The sequence below is a fragment of the Battus philenor genome, unplaced genomic scaffold (genome assembly GCF_028537555.1).
Source record: "Battus philenor isolate CCGP_79_NKW_IND1 unplaced genomic scaffold, ilBatPhil1.0.hap1 SCAF_1, whole genome shotgun sequence".
Classification (NCBI taxonomy): domain Eukaryota; kingdom Metazoa; phylum Arthropoda; class Insecta; order Lepidoptera; family Papilionidae; genus Battus; species Battus philenor.
In genome coordinates, this window is record NW_027181661.1 from 2,114,055 (window position 1) to 2,132,411 (window position 18,357).

Here is an 18,357-nt window from a genome sequence, read left to right on the forward strand (position 1 = left end):
AAGAGATATTGTCAAAGCTATCTTAAAAAAACTTTCTTAGATTTTTGCAAGATATTCTCACATCATCACAAATTTAATACCGCGTTGATTTGAAGTTGAAGGACGACAATATATGGTACTTCAGTTAGATTCTAAGTCATGTAATAAGTGAACCTCGTAAATTATTTTATAATAAAATATCATCTACCACAGGACTTCTTTTATTCGTTCTTTTCTGCCAATGGACGCCCACTGCAAGGGGACAAAGATCGACACGATGCCGACTGATGTCTTGCGCTGCTTGCATCCAGTGATTTCCCGAGACTATGTCATCGGTCTACCTAATGGGCAATCTACACGCCGCGTCTACCGGATCCTGGGCGCCACATGAGAACCTTTCGGCCTCTGCGGCCATCGACTCTACAGACAAGCACTTGGGCTTCATCGGTGATCTAGATTATTTTGCTGATCTCCTGATTTCTGATTTGATCTCGCAGTCAAACTCCTAGCATAGCGCTCTCTGTTGCTCTATGATTGACTGTTGTCAGTGACCATGTCTCGTATCCGCATGTCATCAAAATATCTACATGACACTCACTTACACTCGACCGGTACTGCTGTACCGATCTTAAATGATTTGTACCTACGAACGGTAGAGCTTATATTCGTCGGAACATAAACATACACAAGTCATCAACCCTGATTTTATAATCATATATTAAAACCATTAAAGCTTAATAATATACACGAAATATAATAATTAAATCTAACATATATATCGCGTGCAAAATTACCTCGCAAAGTTCTCTTACCACTTGGCAACACGAAAATTCGACGAATCACTCAACGCATACATTATGATGTATTATCACATTAGCAATTTCTTCGAAACAATTCCCCCGTGTAGGCGTGGTTGAGTGTAAAAAGGACCAAAGTGTAACTCGGAGCCGTGAGATCGTAATATGGAGTAATAATTTATGCCGGTTTCATTAGAGTATAAGTTAGTGGAATCTACATAAACGGTTTATATTGCTCAACGTTGAAATTTTCTTTACACGCCGAGCTATATTTAAGACCTCGCAACTGACTTTATGTTATGCTTTGGGTTTGTCGTAAAATTTTGTTGTAACGAAACCTTAAAGGAGATTTAAATGCACCCTCAACATTGGAGAGGAAGGATTGTATTTAAATACTTGTATTTAAAAGATTATATTTATTTAATCACTTATATACTTCAAAAGGAGAAGTCCGGTACAAAGAAATTTATTTAGATTAGCATTAAATTACTTAATTTAGAACAGGAACTGTTATTAAACATTTATTTAAATAAATATTCTTATAACTTAAAATATATCTTGTACACATCTATAGATCGAATTTGGAATATAAAAAAAAACTCTTTCACACCGGTTTGAATTAAAATAAATTTTCTTTTATATAAATAACCCTCTTTTAAGGTTTTTTTATTATGTACAACCTAAAATGCCCTCTTCTTTAAGTCTCTCAACTTTACCCAAAGGTTGTCTGGAAGAGATCGCCTGAAGCGATAAGACCGCCTCTTGTACCGTTATACAAATAAATTCTTTTTTTAGTTATTATCTATGTTATTTTGTGACATTTCTTTTTGATCTATTTGGTGTACAATAAAGTGAAAATAAATAATGACATATTTACAAAAATTTAATTCTAGGAAATAAATGTAAAAAAAAACTAATTTAATGAGTTTAAATGTGGTATTAATATCATTAGACCGTTATCTTTAAAGGTCGTCTTCTTCGATAGAAACTTCTTATTTTCAGCCAATAGATACTCAAGCAAAGGTCTTTCCAAAATCATCACAATGGAGAGTACTCCTACTTCTATCAGCTCCTGGTCACCACTCGATAACAATTCGGATTCGTATTTGTAGAAATTCGGTCTGTCTGTGAGACATTTAGGTAAAACTATAGACGCTAGGAACATCGCCTCCCTAGTGGGCGACGAAGAGAGTCATTCCGTGTATCTGAGGCAATTATTCAGAGTGCAATACATATAAATAAGATCTAACTACGTAATCAAGGTCGGAAAAGACCTGAAGTAAGAAAACTTACGTAAAAAGGTGTTATACTTTAGGTGTGTTCGTAATGGATGAAGGATTATGTCTGAAAGATATGTAAAGAATGTTTGAATTTGGGAAACAAGAAAGATAAAGAATAGTAGAATAAATTGTAATAATGGAAGGAGAAAATAAAATAAAACTTTTAACCTGAACAAAATTATTAAACGTATGTAAACTAAGTCCTTGTTCCACATGAAGGGGTGAACGAGCTAAAATCTTTCGGTTCTTCTGAGTATCTCCTCATTTATGATTCGGTGTCGTGGTCAAGCTCAGGCTTCAGCCTTCACTATTGGCCTTTATGAAAGCCTTGTGAAACTCGTCGTAAAACACCGGGTCTCATATATATAAGTGAACATTCAAATCATTCAGTGCCATCAAAACTATTATATAAACGTGTACCCTTTTAAATTAATACATATATAAAGTAACCAGTGAAACTATTTCGACTATTTACTTGTGAAGGGTCTTTTCGTTGTTACACTATTCACTTAGCGAATAGAGACGTTCTTTACTCCGGTCCGAGCGACCAAGTTACGAAAGAAGTTCTTTTTAGAAAACTTTCTCGTGCGATAAGTAATCGGCCGAGAAATGTATGGCGATATCGTCAATAGTAAACAAGTTGATATTTACAAATGTAATTCATTTCAAAAGGATCCATTTATACCCAACCTATATATATATATATCTTTTTACATGTATTAAATTTAATCACAAATAAAGTTGTTTATAGGTAGGTTTATGAAAGAAACCGATTGATTAGTTACCGCTACGGTATTGAAAATTTGTATACTAGATATCAAAAGGCTATTCATAACGAAGATAAATATATAGTTGATTATAAATAAAAACTTATTAAAAATTTAGTCATGTGAATTTAAGTTAAGAAAGCGACATTACTTTCCGATCCCCCTAATATTACATGGGCACGTACAATTATAAAGGATAACTGGTTATAGATGTAAAAGTTTTAAAAAGCTGTGAATATATAGCTTATTTTTAAACGGTTTTATTTAGCTCGACCCTTACGGAATTTATTTGGGTCAAAATTAGAAATTGAAATTTAAGCACCTTCCCGTTGTCATATTGATCTGAAATTTGGTACACACATTTAATTAAGATGACAATACAATATAATAAAATCGATAACATTATAAATCTAAGATGGCCGCCGATACAAAATGGCGGATTGCATATTTTTCCTTAACCCCTCAATATGGGTATCAAATGAAAGGGCTACACTAGCAAAACACGATGATTATGTCAAAATTTAAAATTCAAGATGGACGCCGTTCCAATATGGCGGACTATGCACATATTTTTCCACAACCACTACAATATGGATATCAAATAAAACTGTTTAAAAAACCGTTTAACTTAAAAGTTTTTTTACCGATTTTATTTATCAAAAGATTTTAAACATTTTTTCCTGTCATTCTATGTAATTATCATTCTGAAATATGTAATATTAATGTACTGTTTTTGTAAATATATAATGTCTGTAATTTAAAGATGCTTTTTATTACTATATAGATAAGATATATGATACGTCAATTGACAGAAAATGAGCTATATATTCATCTCTTTCAAGCTTTTATACCTGTAACTGATCAGTCTGTATAAAATAAAATTGCTTCGATTCTTCTCTCTGTATGTATTCCGTATCCTATAGGTTCAATTGGAAATCTCTGATGGAAGCCTATGTTCAACATTGGAAGCGTTAATGTTAAAATGATGTAGATATAATTCTGTTTCCACTGACGATAGCACTTTGGAGTAGGGATGAGTAAGTGGTCTCAGAAATTGTAATTTTAAAAGCTAGACATTGTTAGGATGTCGTTAAAAATAAATAAATACATTTAAAAAACTTTTAAGTTAAACGGTTTTTTGATACCCATATAGTGGTGGTTGTGGAAAAATATGTACCTAGTCCGCCTTATTGGAACGGCGTCAATCTTGAATTTTAAATTTTAAACATAATTATCTTGATGTACTAGTGTAGCCCTTTCATTTAATACCCATATTGAGAGGGTTAAGGAAAAATATGTAATTCGCCATTTTGTATTCGCGGCCATCTTAGATTTATAATGTTATTGATTTTATTATATTGTATTGTCATCTAAATTAAATGTGTGTACCAAATTTTAGATCAATCTGACAACAGGAAGGTGCTTAAATTTCAATTTCTAATTTTGACCCAAATAAATAAACAAATAAATTCCGTACGGGTCGAACTAATTAAAACCGTTTAAAAAAGGTTAATTTTAAAAATGATGATAATAATAAATCGAATTAACTTAATTTTATATAGTTAATGATTATAGGCAGTAAATAGTTCAAAAACGAGACCAAAAACTTGACCAAAAATAAAAAAAAAACTGAAATATAAAACGTAATTGTACAAACAAAGGTACGGATGCTAATGTATGTGGAACATAGACACAAATAAAAAAAATGTTTTCAATTAAGATATGAATCCACCTAATTTGATAGATAATGATAATAGACTGATAATAGAGTTTGATTTAGTCGGAAGTTTTTGAGAAGTAATTTCATTTAAACTTGTGTATCGAGTCAAAATATTTTCTCAACAGAAGTACAGAAAATTATATCTACCTACCTAGAGGTTTTATGTACAAGCATTTACCGTCGGAATTCGATAAGGGTTTGGTGAAATGTGAATGTCTTTACCTATTTTCGATGTATTTGATAGATGGCGAAAAATAATTCATTCAAAAAATATTAGAAATGTAAGATGAAATAGCAGTCTACTTATTTATTTTAAATACTGGATCTCGTTAATATAAATAAGAACAAACGCATTAAATAAAAAAAGTATTATAATTTTGTTCGATTGATTTTGTTGTTGGATTGCTGTTCTTATAAAAAAATCTATAAAAGTTTTGACTATTTGTTATTCGTAGGAAGTACTTGTTTATAATTGAGAAAACCTTCATCCTGCATTCTGTATTGTATACCTTGTATATAAATAAATATTATTTTTCATTTTTGATAAAATATACTTATCTGTTTACGACATCTAAGGAAAGCCAGAAAAGTTTAAGTTTATTAGAGGACTGCGACAACAACGACTGTTACAATCTTATAATACACACTTTATGCATTAATTATACTGGATTTCAGTTTGTAGCAGCGTTATCCTTGTACTATGATACCACAAATATGTTTAAAGGAAGCCTAAGTCTTGCGTATATAGGCTGAAATGTCGACTTTAAAACTTTTGAAACATATTTGTGTGCCGTGGCAATTCCATATAGTTAATGCACAATTTGTAAATTATATAAGAATACTAGCTAATCCCGCAAACGTTGTTTTGCAAAAAAAAATTAAAGTTTTTAATTAACAAATGTAAGATAAGGGTGCATCGTAGAGGGGTGAAAATTTAGGTTTTTATGTATTTTTGTATGCTGTATCATAATAAAATAAAAACCAAAAAAATTGTCTAAAAAATTAAAAATATAATTTAGGGGTGGACCACCCTTATCACTTAGGGGTATGGAAAATAGTAGCCGATTCTCAGACATATTGAATACGCATGTAAAATTTGGTAAAAATCGGTCAAGCCGTTTTGGAGGAGTTCAAGTTCGAACACCGTGACACGAGAATTTTATATATTAGATATCCCGGGAATGAAAACTGCGACCTGAGATCGCAAATCTCAGACCTGTACCGTTGGACAACCACAGCTGCATAATTGACTCATTTGCATGATTGATAATTAATGTACACATCGAAAGTTTTTATATTTCATTTTAAAATTTTATTATTTAATATTCTTTATTTTACACGTTAAGATACATTTAGTAAGTTAGGGCGGTCTTATCACACAAGGCAATCTCTTACAGACAACCATAGTATGAATAAAAGTACTAATAATCGGTAGTTTTCGTGTACAAAAAATACATATTTACAAACAAATAAACATAAATATACTTAAAAATACATAGACATACATACTTATACATATATATACGTATATAACATAGCTTACTGCTTATAATGTTATAATAATCGTCGAATCAAAAGTGCATATAAACGCCTATTTTGAATTTGTACTTGATTAAATAAAATTCATATATAAACACGTATATGAAATGAAATATGCGGTAGTCATACACTACTCAATCCTAACAACGTTGCAAGATGGAACCATGATTGATGGACTTAAATAGTCCAATATCAAAGCAACGAATGGGTGAAATCAATAAAGTGTGGACAGTATGAAATGAACCCATACTGTGACGATGTTATGCGAATGACTGGAATGTTCAGTATAAATACAATGTTTGCGTCATCTGTTATATGATCTTTAACCAAATAAGTTTTCTAAATAAATTTATTATTCATTAATTTTACGATTAACAATTAAATCTAGGTTAAAAAATCTAAGATATTTATTTTCTGTATTTTCACAGGTTCATTTTAAAAAACTGGTATCAACAATAACGATTTGATAGGAATATAAAACGGTGGGCAGATGATATAGTAAAAAGAGATATATAATTGAATGACCATAGCAAAAGATAGAGAGTTCTGGAAGGTAAAAGAAGAGAGGCCTTCACACAAATGGTATCCATATCTCCAGAGCTAGAATAAGCTAAACAAATCAATATAATACTTGTAAGTACATTGTAGTAACACGTCTAAGAAACATTTTAAATTTAAAGTATGTAGATATTTTAAACTCGACTTTCTCTCTTCTCTTTTTAGCCTACAGACGCCCATACAAGGTATAAGCCTCCCCCAATGGTATCTGAGGTATTATACATATAAAAATGTACACATACATTTTTATATATATATATTTATAGGAAAAGGGTTAATCCCCACGATTGGAGACGAGTTGATGGATTGTGGTATTGTGGTACGCAGAGTCTTATGTATCAAGTAATTACATTTATTTATTACATTACATTAGATTGTAACTTCACAAAGTGTGAATTATATAAGATTAAAATCATGAAATCTACTGCGCGACATACGATCGCAGGTCAAGTCTTCTATTACAGGGCTACCACTGTTCAATTTTTGAATAAAATGGTTTTTCTTGTTATTATTTGTTGTCTGTATACAGAAATAAAAATTAAATTAAGAATACAAGATTATCAAAGTCATCTGGACAGGACGGTATAAAGTTTATGCTTCGTAATGCTGGCTACTATTTATGTAATATCATTTTTGAGCTTTCGAATTCGAACGCCGATTTGAATTTGGAAGCTATCAGCGATGTGGTCGCTGCCGTTGTGGTACGGTCGTGTAAATTGTAAACAATTTTTGTACATTTATGTATATACCTTCTTTGATCACTTTTGGCTGTCATCTTCCTTGCCAACGTGCTCGGGTGGTAAATCAATTGCACACGCAAATAGTGTATGTTATCGGGAGAAGACAAGGGTGCATTGTAGCAGACATACTGATGGAAGTAACCAAATGATTAAGTGGCCAAAGTTTTATGACGATCTTTACCTTTCGTACATATGTATCGATATAGAGAATCGATCATAGAGGAACATCGTGAAGATTCTACTCGGTAGAAATCGTACATAGCCCTTTCTAGTCCGGAAACAGATGATAAATAGTTTTTTTTTTAAAAAAATACGAATACTTTTCAATTTAAAACGATAAATTTTATTGTTCTATTTAGAACTAAAAGAGTGATTCATTTAATTTATAATTTATTTTGTAGTTATAATTATAGTGGTAAAGGTAACACTGAAAAATATACCTAAACAGCTTAAATAAAATGACTATTTAATATTTTTTATTATCTGTATCAGACACATATTAGCATACGTGCCTTTGTTTATATAATCACATCAACGTTTTCATTTTTTTTTCTTTGCTCTTGTTTTTTCGTAACACAGTGTTTACTTCTATAAGAACTAAGTTACTCAAGTCTATTCTCAAAGTGAAATAATTTTTTTTTTTACAACGATCTAGGAATGTCTAATTTTTAAAATTAGAATTACTACCACCCGATCGCATCTAGAGTCCAGTCTATGTAATACACATACGAGATCGCGTGACGTGATATTGCAACCATCACATGATGAACACTGTCTGTTTACATTTCAATTAATATAAGCATTTTAAAGGCTTTAGATAGTGTCAAAGAACTTATTTCAAACGATCATTTCTATAATAGGTTATTAATGAAAGTTAGTTTTAGAGCAAATAAATTACTTCATAGGATTATTTCTATAATAAATTCTTAACGGAAGTTGGTTTTAGAGCAAAGAAATTACTTCATAGGATTATTTCTATAATAAATCCTTAACGAAAGTTAGTTTTAAAGCAAAGAAATCACTTCATAGGATTATATCTATAGTAAGTTCTTAACGAAAGTTAGTGTCACCGCTAACAAAGGGACATATATTTTTATTCATTTACCTATTTTTCCACTTGACTTAAAGGTGATCACTTTTGAACGCAGGAGGAATCGCGGAAGGCACAATTAGATTGAAATTAGAATCAAATTGAGTTACAGGTATATTTTTTAAACTTGACAAAAGTTACAATGGTTGCATTTTCAAAGTGTCGCGATCTGAAAAAAGGTCAAAAACAAATTCAGTAGGTTCTATTTGAACTAACACCCACAATTTTTTATACTATACGAGCTAGAACATTACATCATGTATTTTAAAATAAGTATATATATGGTCGTAAATATTTAATAGAATCAGGCGTTACCTTACGGAAGTCCATCCTAAGTAAGAAATGGACCAATATTTAGCTACCTCCGCACATGCAGTAGTAGTCGTGCAACAAAGTGCACCGCCCGTCAGCCCACTGAAAGCGGAGCTGCTTTTTGGGTTTGGCAATAATCGGTGTAACATAACTCCTGAAGATGCCCCGTGGAGGGGTGAAACACGTGTTGAGTGATTTAACGGTGGCAGTTGTGTAATTCGTATTTTTTGCCGCATACGCATTTATCAGCGGGCTGGCAGGGGGTGCACTTTGTTGCACGACTACCACTGCATGTACGGAAGTGGCTAAATATTGGCCCTTTTCTTACTTAGGAAGGACTTTTGCAAAATAACGCCTGATTCCATTAAATATCTATTTAACACCCACAATTTTTTTACTATACGAGCTAGAACATTACGTCATGTATTTAAAAATAAGAATATATATAAGGTCGTAATTATGTAATAAAAATTAACCTAAAAATAAGCCTAAGACCTAAGGCAAAGAAGGAGACGGAAAGAAAAAAATTGAAACATTATGATGGAAATTGTAAAAACAAACTTTTGTTTTTCAAAACCACAGACTACATGAAACCTTCTGAACCCCAGCTGTGAAACATTTGACGTCAATAAAGATACACATATTTATTTATAAAATAGAAGTATTAATTAACTTTGTATAATCCAAAGAAAAGAGTTATGATCTTATTTTAATTTTTAAACGGTTTTATTTAGTTTGACCCGTACGGAATTTATTTATTTGGGTCAAAATTAGAAATTGAAATTTAAGCACCTATCCGTTGTCAGATTGATCTGAAATTTGGTACACACATTTAACTTAGATGACAATACAATATAATAAAATCAATAACATTATAAAACTCAAATGGCCGCCGATACAAAATCGCGGATTACATATTTTTCCTTAACACCCTCAATATGGGTATCAAAACACGATGATTATGTCAAAATTTAAAATTCAAGATGGACGCCGTTCCAATATGGCGGACTAGGTACATATTTTTCCACAACCACCACAATATGAGTATCAAAAAACCGATTAACTTCAAAGTTTTTTTAAATGTATTTATTTACATATACAATGTTTTGGTGTACGTTTAGAAAATTTTAATAACTTATTATTCAATGCATTATTAAACTATTTAAAATATACGGATAGCTCTATTAAGAATAAACTTTTGAAATAAACACCGAAGTGAATGTGAAAATTGAGAAGTAGCGTGTGTAAATAAATAATTTCGCAATCTATCCGGATTTTTTTTTTATTACCATTAATCAAATGCCGTATCGAGTTAGTTCGACCGGAGCTGGGCTCGGTAATTAAACTGCCAGGGACAGAAAACGCATTGGGTATTGCGACATTGCGATATCAGAACACTCACCGATATGGTCCCCTTGAACCGGGGATCCATTCTTCGCAAGCCGTCCATGAAATCGCGTACGATCTTCCGGGAATGATCCACAATTCGAAACCCAGTTATATTCACCGCTCCGTATTCTGTGACCTCGTTTTCCCAATGATCATCCATTACCTGGTAATTAAAAAGTTTTTTTTTTAAATAAATAGTATTAGTATAAAAAATAGAATTATCGAATGTGTTTCTAAGTGAGAAACTCAATAAAATCTGGATCAATTTGACATACGGTATATAGCAGGGGCGGCCAAGCTCTTTGATAGTGCAATCCATTTATTCGAAATATGAAATGTTACAAAAATCATATTTATTAAAATTTAAGCAAAAGTACAAAATATTTGAATTGAAATTAGATATAATGGCACATGTATATCACAGCACTTCTAATGATGCTTAAAATGCCGGTTAGTTAATTATGATCGGTGCTTTGATTTCGCTAATGTTATGGTGGAATAATAATAATAATTATTCACACCAGTAATTTGTTTCGATTTCTCAGGAGATGACTAATATAATATCAATTAATCGTAGTCAAAAATAATCGTTGAAAAAGCCGCATGTGGCTAGAGAGCTGCAATTTGGCTACCCTTGGTATAATATATTTTTATTCATATCGTCTTTCAGACACAAGGAAGTTTCTAATGGAGAGAAATAATGGTACAATTTCGAGGAAATTAGTAAGTTCGACGATCGACCATTATTTTCCTCGTAGTAAATTAAAATATCTGTCTGTAGATGTTAAACGTTTAACGCTAATCAACGACAATATATTCGCTTTAAAGCTTGCTAAAATGTCAAAATAGAAAACATTAAGTAAAATATAAAACGTATTTTGGTAATAATACATAATAAAGTGATCACTCTGAAAAGTATTTTTTATGATTAAACAGTGATAGGCTAATAAATTTTCACGACATAAATTCAGTAGAGGCAGCCGGAATTAAAAAAAATATATCAGAAGTGTAATAGAATATAAAAATGTTCTGTATAGTTTGGTAAACGTTGTAAAAAATGTAACTATTCGAATTGTTCAAGAGTGAATTGGTGAATCTTTTTTCGATGGCGCCAGTGCAAAATGGTTGACAATTGAGATAGCTTCGAATTGGTTGCGGCGTTTCGTTCGACGTTATACGACCTGAGGTCAGTGAAACAGAAAAACGGGGGCTTACCAGACCACTGAGCATGTAGTGGTAGGTCCTGCGGCCTAGTTGCACTCTCCGTACGTGCTCCACGAGAATGTTTTTCGCGTTTCTCGCATTGCAGTCGAGCACTATGCGTTTATTGCTCCATCGGTCATACTGTTCCAAAGCTAACAGAAATTCCATTGCATCTGATGCGTTATTAATTCGTTTTACAAGCGATATACGAAACGTTGTCCTTCCGGGTTGCATTGTCTGGTACAGCTGCTGGAGTCGAAGCAGACCTGATGACAAAAGAAATTTTATATCAACAACAATTCTAAATTATTATAATTAAATACTGTATTGAACATGTTATTTTAACTTCAACATTTGATTTGTAGATCGAGGATAAATTCTATGTAAATATATATATTAGGTAATTGGTTATAAGATATGGTGTAAAAATATTTATTAGGGCGAACGCCTATTTACAATAGCCTTATATAAAGTGAACACTCTGAAATTTATTATATTAATTTATTTTTTCCTTTCAAATGCGTTAGGCCAATTACTTCTGGTAGTAAAAATCTACAGAGACGGATAGACAGATAGTATATATTGATTTGTTAATATGGTTTATCATATGTTAATTGACATTAAATGGACTAAATATTCATGAATTTAAAGCTTTTATACTTATAAACAATCACCCTGTATTATTGATAAAATCCAGGAAAAACTCTAAAAATACGCGTACATTCATAAATCAAATCAAAATTAATATATCTCTATATCGAATTGGCTATAACAAGCATTTTCGAATTGTCAGTCAACATAAAATATAGGCATTGGTGTCCCTACAGAAGGAACTACTAGGAACTACCAGCTCAGAAGGTAGTTCCGCTAAGAAGAGCCGGTGAGAAATTCTACATTTGCTCTTCACATACATAGTTTTATAAAGAGTGCGCGATAATAATTAGCTTCCTGAGTGATCATCAACAACATTTAAATTCCACACATTAACATCAGTGCAGTATTCTTGTATATAATAATATATTTTTTAAATAATATTTACTTATATCGGTTTGAAATTTCTTTAGAGGCAAATCTGAAATTTACTCATTTTCATTGTAATTGCATACGTAATCATGAGTTTTTATTCTTATTTATATCAATCTATATAGATTGATTGATAGGTAGATAGATGTTACGAGTGATAAATTGAAAAATTGTTAATATAATACTAATAACACTTCAATGACAAAATACATTATCATCATTATTTGAACCACCATTTCAACTATAGGATGTCTTCTAAACTTAACCCTTCAATATTGATTTCTAATAAAAAGTCTTGCAACAAGTGTTTTTCGACAACCTTAAAAAGAACGTCTGTGCACTGTGTAGTTCTACCTCCTGTGCTACGCTTGATGGTCTATGATCTCCAAATCCTTAAGACCACAGCAACTTTCTGTTCTGCGCAATAGTCCAACCACTGCCATTTCATCTTGATAGGGTAAGAATTTTACGTCAAAACCGTGTAGCATTACTATAAAAATATCATATATACGACATGAAATAAAACAAAACACAGCTTGATGTTACCTTTTGATTAGGTTATTTCTAAAGAAATCAAGACATACAAAAATATTAATGTTGTTTATTATTAAAATATTTAATCGATAAATTGATAACTCGGTACATCAGCAGCATTACATTCGATGTCAAATAAAATAAAAAATAAACATCGTTTAGAATATTCCAACATTCGTAGAGTGTATAGAATGCAATAGAAAATTTATTTTTGCGAGTATACGTACATATAAACATCGCATAAAATAAATCAAAGTTTATAATTGTAAATTTTTCTTTATTTATTTTTCGAACTGCGATCATACAAAACATTTGACAAAACTATGTACGTCATTGTAGTTATTAGATATAATATATATATCTGATCCTTCAAACGTTGTTTTACAAAAAAAATTAAAGTTTTTAATTAACTAATGTAAGATAAGGGTTGATCGTAGAGGGGTGAAAATTTAGGTTTGTATGTATGCTGTATCATAATAAAATAAAAACCAAAAAAATTGTCTAAAAAATTAAAAATAAAATTTAGGGGTGGACCACCCTTATCACTTAGGGGTATGGAAAATAGATAGTAGCCGATTCTCAGACATACTGAATACGCATGTAAAATTTGGTAAAAATCGGTCAAGCCGTTTCGGAGGAGTTCAAGTTCGAACACCGTGACACGAGAATTTTATATATTAGATAGATGGAGTGTGTGTGAGAGAGAGAGAGAATCTAGTAAATTTATTGTAAGAAAAAAAATGTACCTTTAAGTAAAGCCAAAAGAAAACGTTACATTGATGTGGGTAGAAACATATTTATGCCACTCCATTTTCCAACTCTCCGAAACCGATTCGAGTCCATGCGAATTTTATCGAATTAAACGCCCCATATAAACCAAGCCAAACGAAAAAAGGGACAAAGCGGGAATGGAAGTGGCGAAAAAAAATACTCCTTTGCTCGGTTTCTAAGAGACGCCTGTGTTACATCATAACTCCCTAATGACATGGATAACATAAGAAATATATTCTCGAATTTTCTTCAATACAATTCAATACAGATATTTTTTGGTTTACAATATTTATAGCTATGAAATAAAAAAGCATGTAAACGATTTTAACAAAATAAATAGAAATGTTTTACAAATTATGTGTAGAATTGTTAAGTATTAATAATAAAAAAATTAAATGTAAGAAATTAATAAATAAATAAAAAATAAAATAAATGTACCTAGCCTCCTTAGAGTAAGAAGATGATGGAAGAAAGGCGAGGAAAGAAAGAAGGTAAAAGAGCAAAACGACAGATATTATGAAGGACGAAAGTAAAGAATGGAAGATATGGTGACGCGTGAAAGAGAGTGATTAATAAAGAAAATAGTGAAAAAATTATTGAATAAGTTAAAGAGGCCCCTAATAGAGGCTATAAAAATATTTATAGCATATATAACAAGAATTATGGATTATATATGTAATTTATTAAAAGTTGTTAATATATACCTCATTTGTCATCTAAAAAAGGTAAAAAAAGCCTTTACACCTAAATTATATATGTTACAGTAATTTATTTTTCCTAAGATATATTTCCTATAAGAATATATATTCTACATATATTATCGTCGTGCTTTTGTTTTTACATTTACGTTTAACATTTCCGATTTTTTTTTGTCCAGGTTTCTGCTTGTTACAGTGTTTACTAAATATTTAATGGAATCAGGCGTTACCTTGCGGAAGTCCACTTGTAGTGATTTGACGGTGGCAGTTGTGTAATTCGCATTGTTTGCCGCATACGCATTTATCAGCGAGCTGGCGGGCGGTGCACTTTGTTGCACGACTACCACTGCATGTGCGGAAGTGGCTAAATATTGGTCCTTTTCTTACTCAGTGTTTACTAAATCTATCAAACTAATTACTTAACTAAATCGTTATTTATAACTAATTTCAAGTAAACTAATTATAATGATATTTTTTTAATATCATTGGTTTTTGATTGTTTTTAAAGAAGCCGACGTCCGTGTTAAAATGGTGATAATGTTGATCATAAAATAAAAACATGCTTTATTATTTTTAAAAGCAGTGATAAATGAAAATAAAATAAAATTAGTGTAAATATAGAGATCGTATCAGAAATGAAGAGATCCTCAGAAGAATCAAGATCATTGACGCAGCTCGAAGAATTGCTCGTATAAAGTGACTGCTGGGACGAAAGGTTCTTGAGTACCAAGAGCAGGTAGACATTGCTTGGATTGGTCCCCCATAAGGTGGATTGACGATATAGTTAAGGTCGCAGGCAACACAGGATAGTTGAGAAGTCTTTGGGAAAAGCCTATACCTTGCAGTAGGCCTCCAACGGCTGAAAAGAACAAGCGAGTATCGTTGAAGTTAGTATCTGCGAGATCAATGAATATCTGTAACTTTACGTACTGTTTGCCAAGAGTCTATGGTTTCAGTATTTTAATTAGCAATGAACCAAGGATTTTTCTTCGTGATCTTGTCAAATCATGTCAATTGACATGTCACTCTAATTCCGAAACACAATAACGTAACAAAACTATGAACGAGTTATCGAAATGTTATCAGGAACGATATTTAGTAATATACAGTAGTCTAAGAAACTATTATAAAAATAATATTTAAAATAGCTTTTAGAATAAAATAACGAAGGCAAGCAAAACTTAACAAAACTGAATAAATTAACTGTCTAAAAGCTTTCAAGTTATATCTTGAAAGGATACCTAGTACTTCGATCAAAGAATAATGATAAAGATAGTGAACTTTCGGACCCTGAAAGACTTTAAAACGCTTTGACTGTTTATAGTAATATCAAAACATCAAAAGGATGAACGAGCGATGTTTAGTCATACTGTGAAATGTTTAAATACGTTTCTAAAGGAACGTTTGAATGTAATTATTCAAATATTAAAATTTGTACAGGCGGGTACATATTGCCATTAAATTTATTAAATTGGCTCTTATCTATTAGGAAAATCATGGAGGACTGCCTTATGAAGTTCTCTTGTACTGTGACTCCTCCAGTCTACCTCTAGTTTGGTCCACAGTGTAAACAAACTTCATATGACCAGTTTAAATTTTTAAGGAACCCAACCGAAGGTTTTAATAGTTAAAATATCTAGTCTTTTCTTTAAAAGGTAGCATGTACATTAAAGGCCTTTAAACCACAAAGAGGTCTTAAATATATAAATGAAATCTATAATCAAGTAGCTAAGTGTAAAATTGGAGAACTGCTTCTAAATTTTGTCTATTTTTTTAATAAATTTATAAACCATCCACAAAGATTTTTATATATAACATATTTAAAAAAATAATGAGTAAATTAGTGTAAATAACATTTTTCCTTTACAAAACAGAAACAAAGTAAACTGTGTATATTTAATGGAATCAGGCTTTACCTAGCGGAAGTTCACCCCAAGTAAGAAAAGGACCAATATTTAGCCACTTCCGCGTGTCAGTGGTAGTCGTGCAATAAAGTGCATTGCCCGCCAGCTCGCTGATAAATGCGTATGCGGCAAACTGCCACCGCCAAATCACTCAACACGTGTTTCACCCCTCCACGGGGCATCCTCATGAGTTATGTTGCACCGACTAGTGCCAAAAAAGTTGACTCGCTCTGTGTTTGGGCGGTGCACTTTGTAGCGCGACTGCTGCTACATGTGCGGAAGTGGCTAAATATTGGTCCTTTTCTTACTAAACTGTGTATGTTTTCAATAAGTGACGTCGATCAAAACCAAAATAAAATTTTTTTTCAGCCGATAGAAGTTCACTGCAAGGAACAAGCTTTCCTCTGAAGTCCCGACGATTATCGGTCTTGCACGTCCAGCGAGTTCTCGTGATAATAACTAGGTGGTCACCACTTGAGAATATTTCGGCCCCAATGGCCATCAGTTTAACGAGCGATATCTCCCATCCACTGCCACTTCAGATGGTAATCATTAACGTTGGTAATCTTATTTCTTTTGTAGATCTCCTCATTTCAGATTGGATATCACAGCGAAACTCTGTCTATATCTCTATTTTATTATAAGAATCTATGTTCCACAGACATTGGCGTCCGTGACTTTGTTTTTACGTTTACGTTAATTATTTCCGAATTTTTTTGTTCACGTTATATTGTATGTTACAGTGGTTAAGTGAAAAATGGAGTCTATTAATCTATTTCAACGACACCCTAGCAATGTCCAGATTTTAAAATTACGTTTCGCGCGACCACTTCCTTTCCCTACTCCATATTTTCATTCTCAGGTTATACGGCGGTATCTGGGTGGTTGCATGTTCGCCACATCAGTTCATGTGACGTAATATCGATACCACTGCATGATGGATGTGACACTGTTATACAACCCGAAGGTGTCTGTTGTTCGACAGAAGAACATGACCACCTCGCTCTTTAGCCCTTGCGTGGGTGGTCAGCGTCCTTGAATCCATCTCCAAGCATAGCTCATTGCGCTTTGGGTGATATTGAGCTTTCCTATAAAACCTACCGTAAGATATCATATTCCGGATCCGTAACCTATCACCGGCAACACACATAGGTCAAAGATCTTCGTCTTCCGCAATTGTATTTTTGACAAGAAGATCAATAATAAAATTGTATATTATTATTTTTAAATTCTGGCGCTTATGACAAAGAAAATATATTATTTTAATAAATATGGTTTTACTATTAGTACATCCATACCAATCAGTAAATAGCGACAAACAATATAGGATGTAAGAAATCTTTAATTTCATTTTCATATATTTTTTTTACGACTGGCTAATGATTATGGCAAATCTATCAGGCCAGTTCGATTATTAAATAAATAATATGAATGAATTTAAATATAGAACACACGTGTTCCGATGATAGATTCGAATCCAATAGCGCTGAAGTATATTCAGTGCGTATAGAGAGCAATGTAATTTTAAGCAGTGAAAGCGCTTGCTTCGGTCCAGTACTCCGTTGAAGTTGTTTGAATGCTTCAAGCACTACAACGTGTACTGGATTTTTTTTTTATAAAACGGCGCCGAGGGCGTTTCTCTATAGCTTTTTCAGTGTAACTTTCCCGCCAGTCTTTTATGTTATTAATCAAATACTCAACCCATTGAAAACTTCATCAATTTCTTTCAAAAGGGCACACCGGAATTATTATTTTTAACTTTATTTTTTTTTTTGGTTGTTTACATAGACCAATTCATTTCTGTACCGTATTTAAAATGCATATATCATTTGACGTGTCATACAGTTGTCTAAAAACTGAGTAAGGGGTACATTTAACTACCTACTAAGATATTACATATATACATAATGTTTGTAGCCGTTGAAATACTGCACGGAATAAATGGCTAATGGAGTTTTAAGTTTTGGACCTTATGAAGGCTGTTGAAAGACAGTCTGCTTCCAATAGGTTCTATTTGAAATATTTAGGAGAGACTTATGTCGAGCCATGGACC

At 32.1% G+C, this 18,357-nt stretch overlaps 1 protein-coding gene across 1 annotated transcript in view; it reads right to left on the reverse strand.

The window, feature by feature from the left end:
* The window catches only part of LOC137924171 (glutamate receptor 1-like), a 113,118-nt gene that overhangs the window by 33,592 nt on the left and 61,169 nt on the right, over nt 1-18,357 (reverse strand). The window contains exons 5-6 of the mRNA XM_068767570.1: nt 11,387-11,640; nt 10,185-10,334 (exon numbers count right to left, since the gene is read on the reverse strand). Of these exons, the coding sequence (XP_068623671.1) occupies nt 10,185-10,334; nt 11,387-11,640 (404 nt within the window). The remainder of the gene's footprint in view (nt 1-10,184; nt 10,335-11,386; nt 11,641-18,357) is intronic.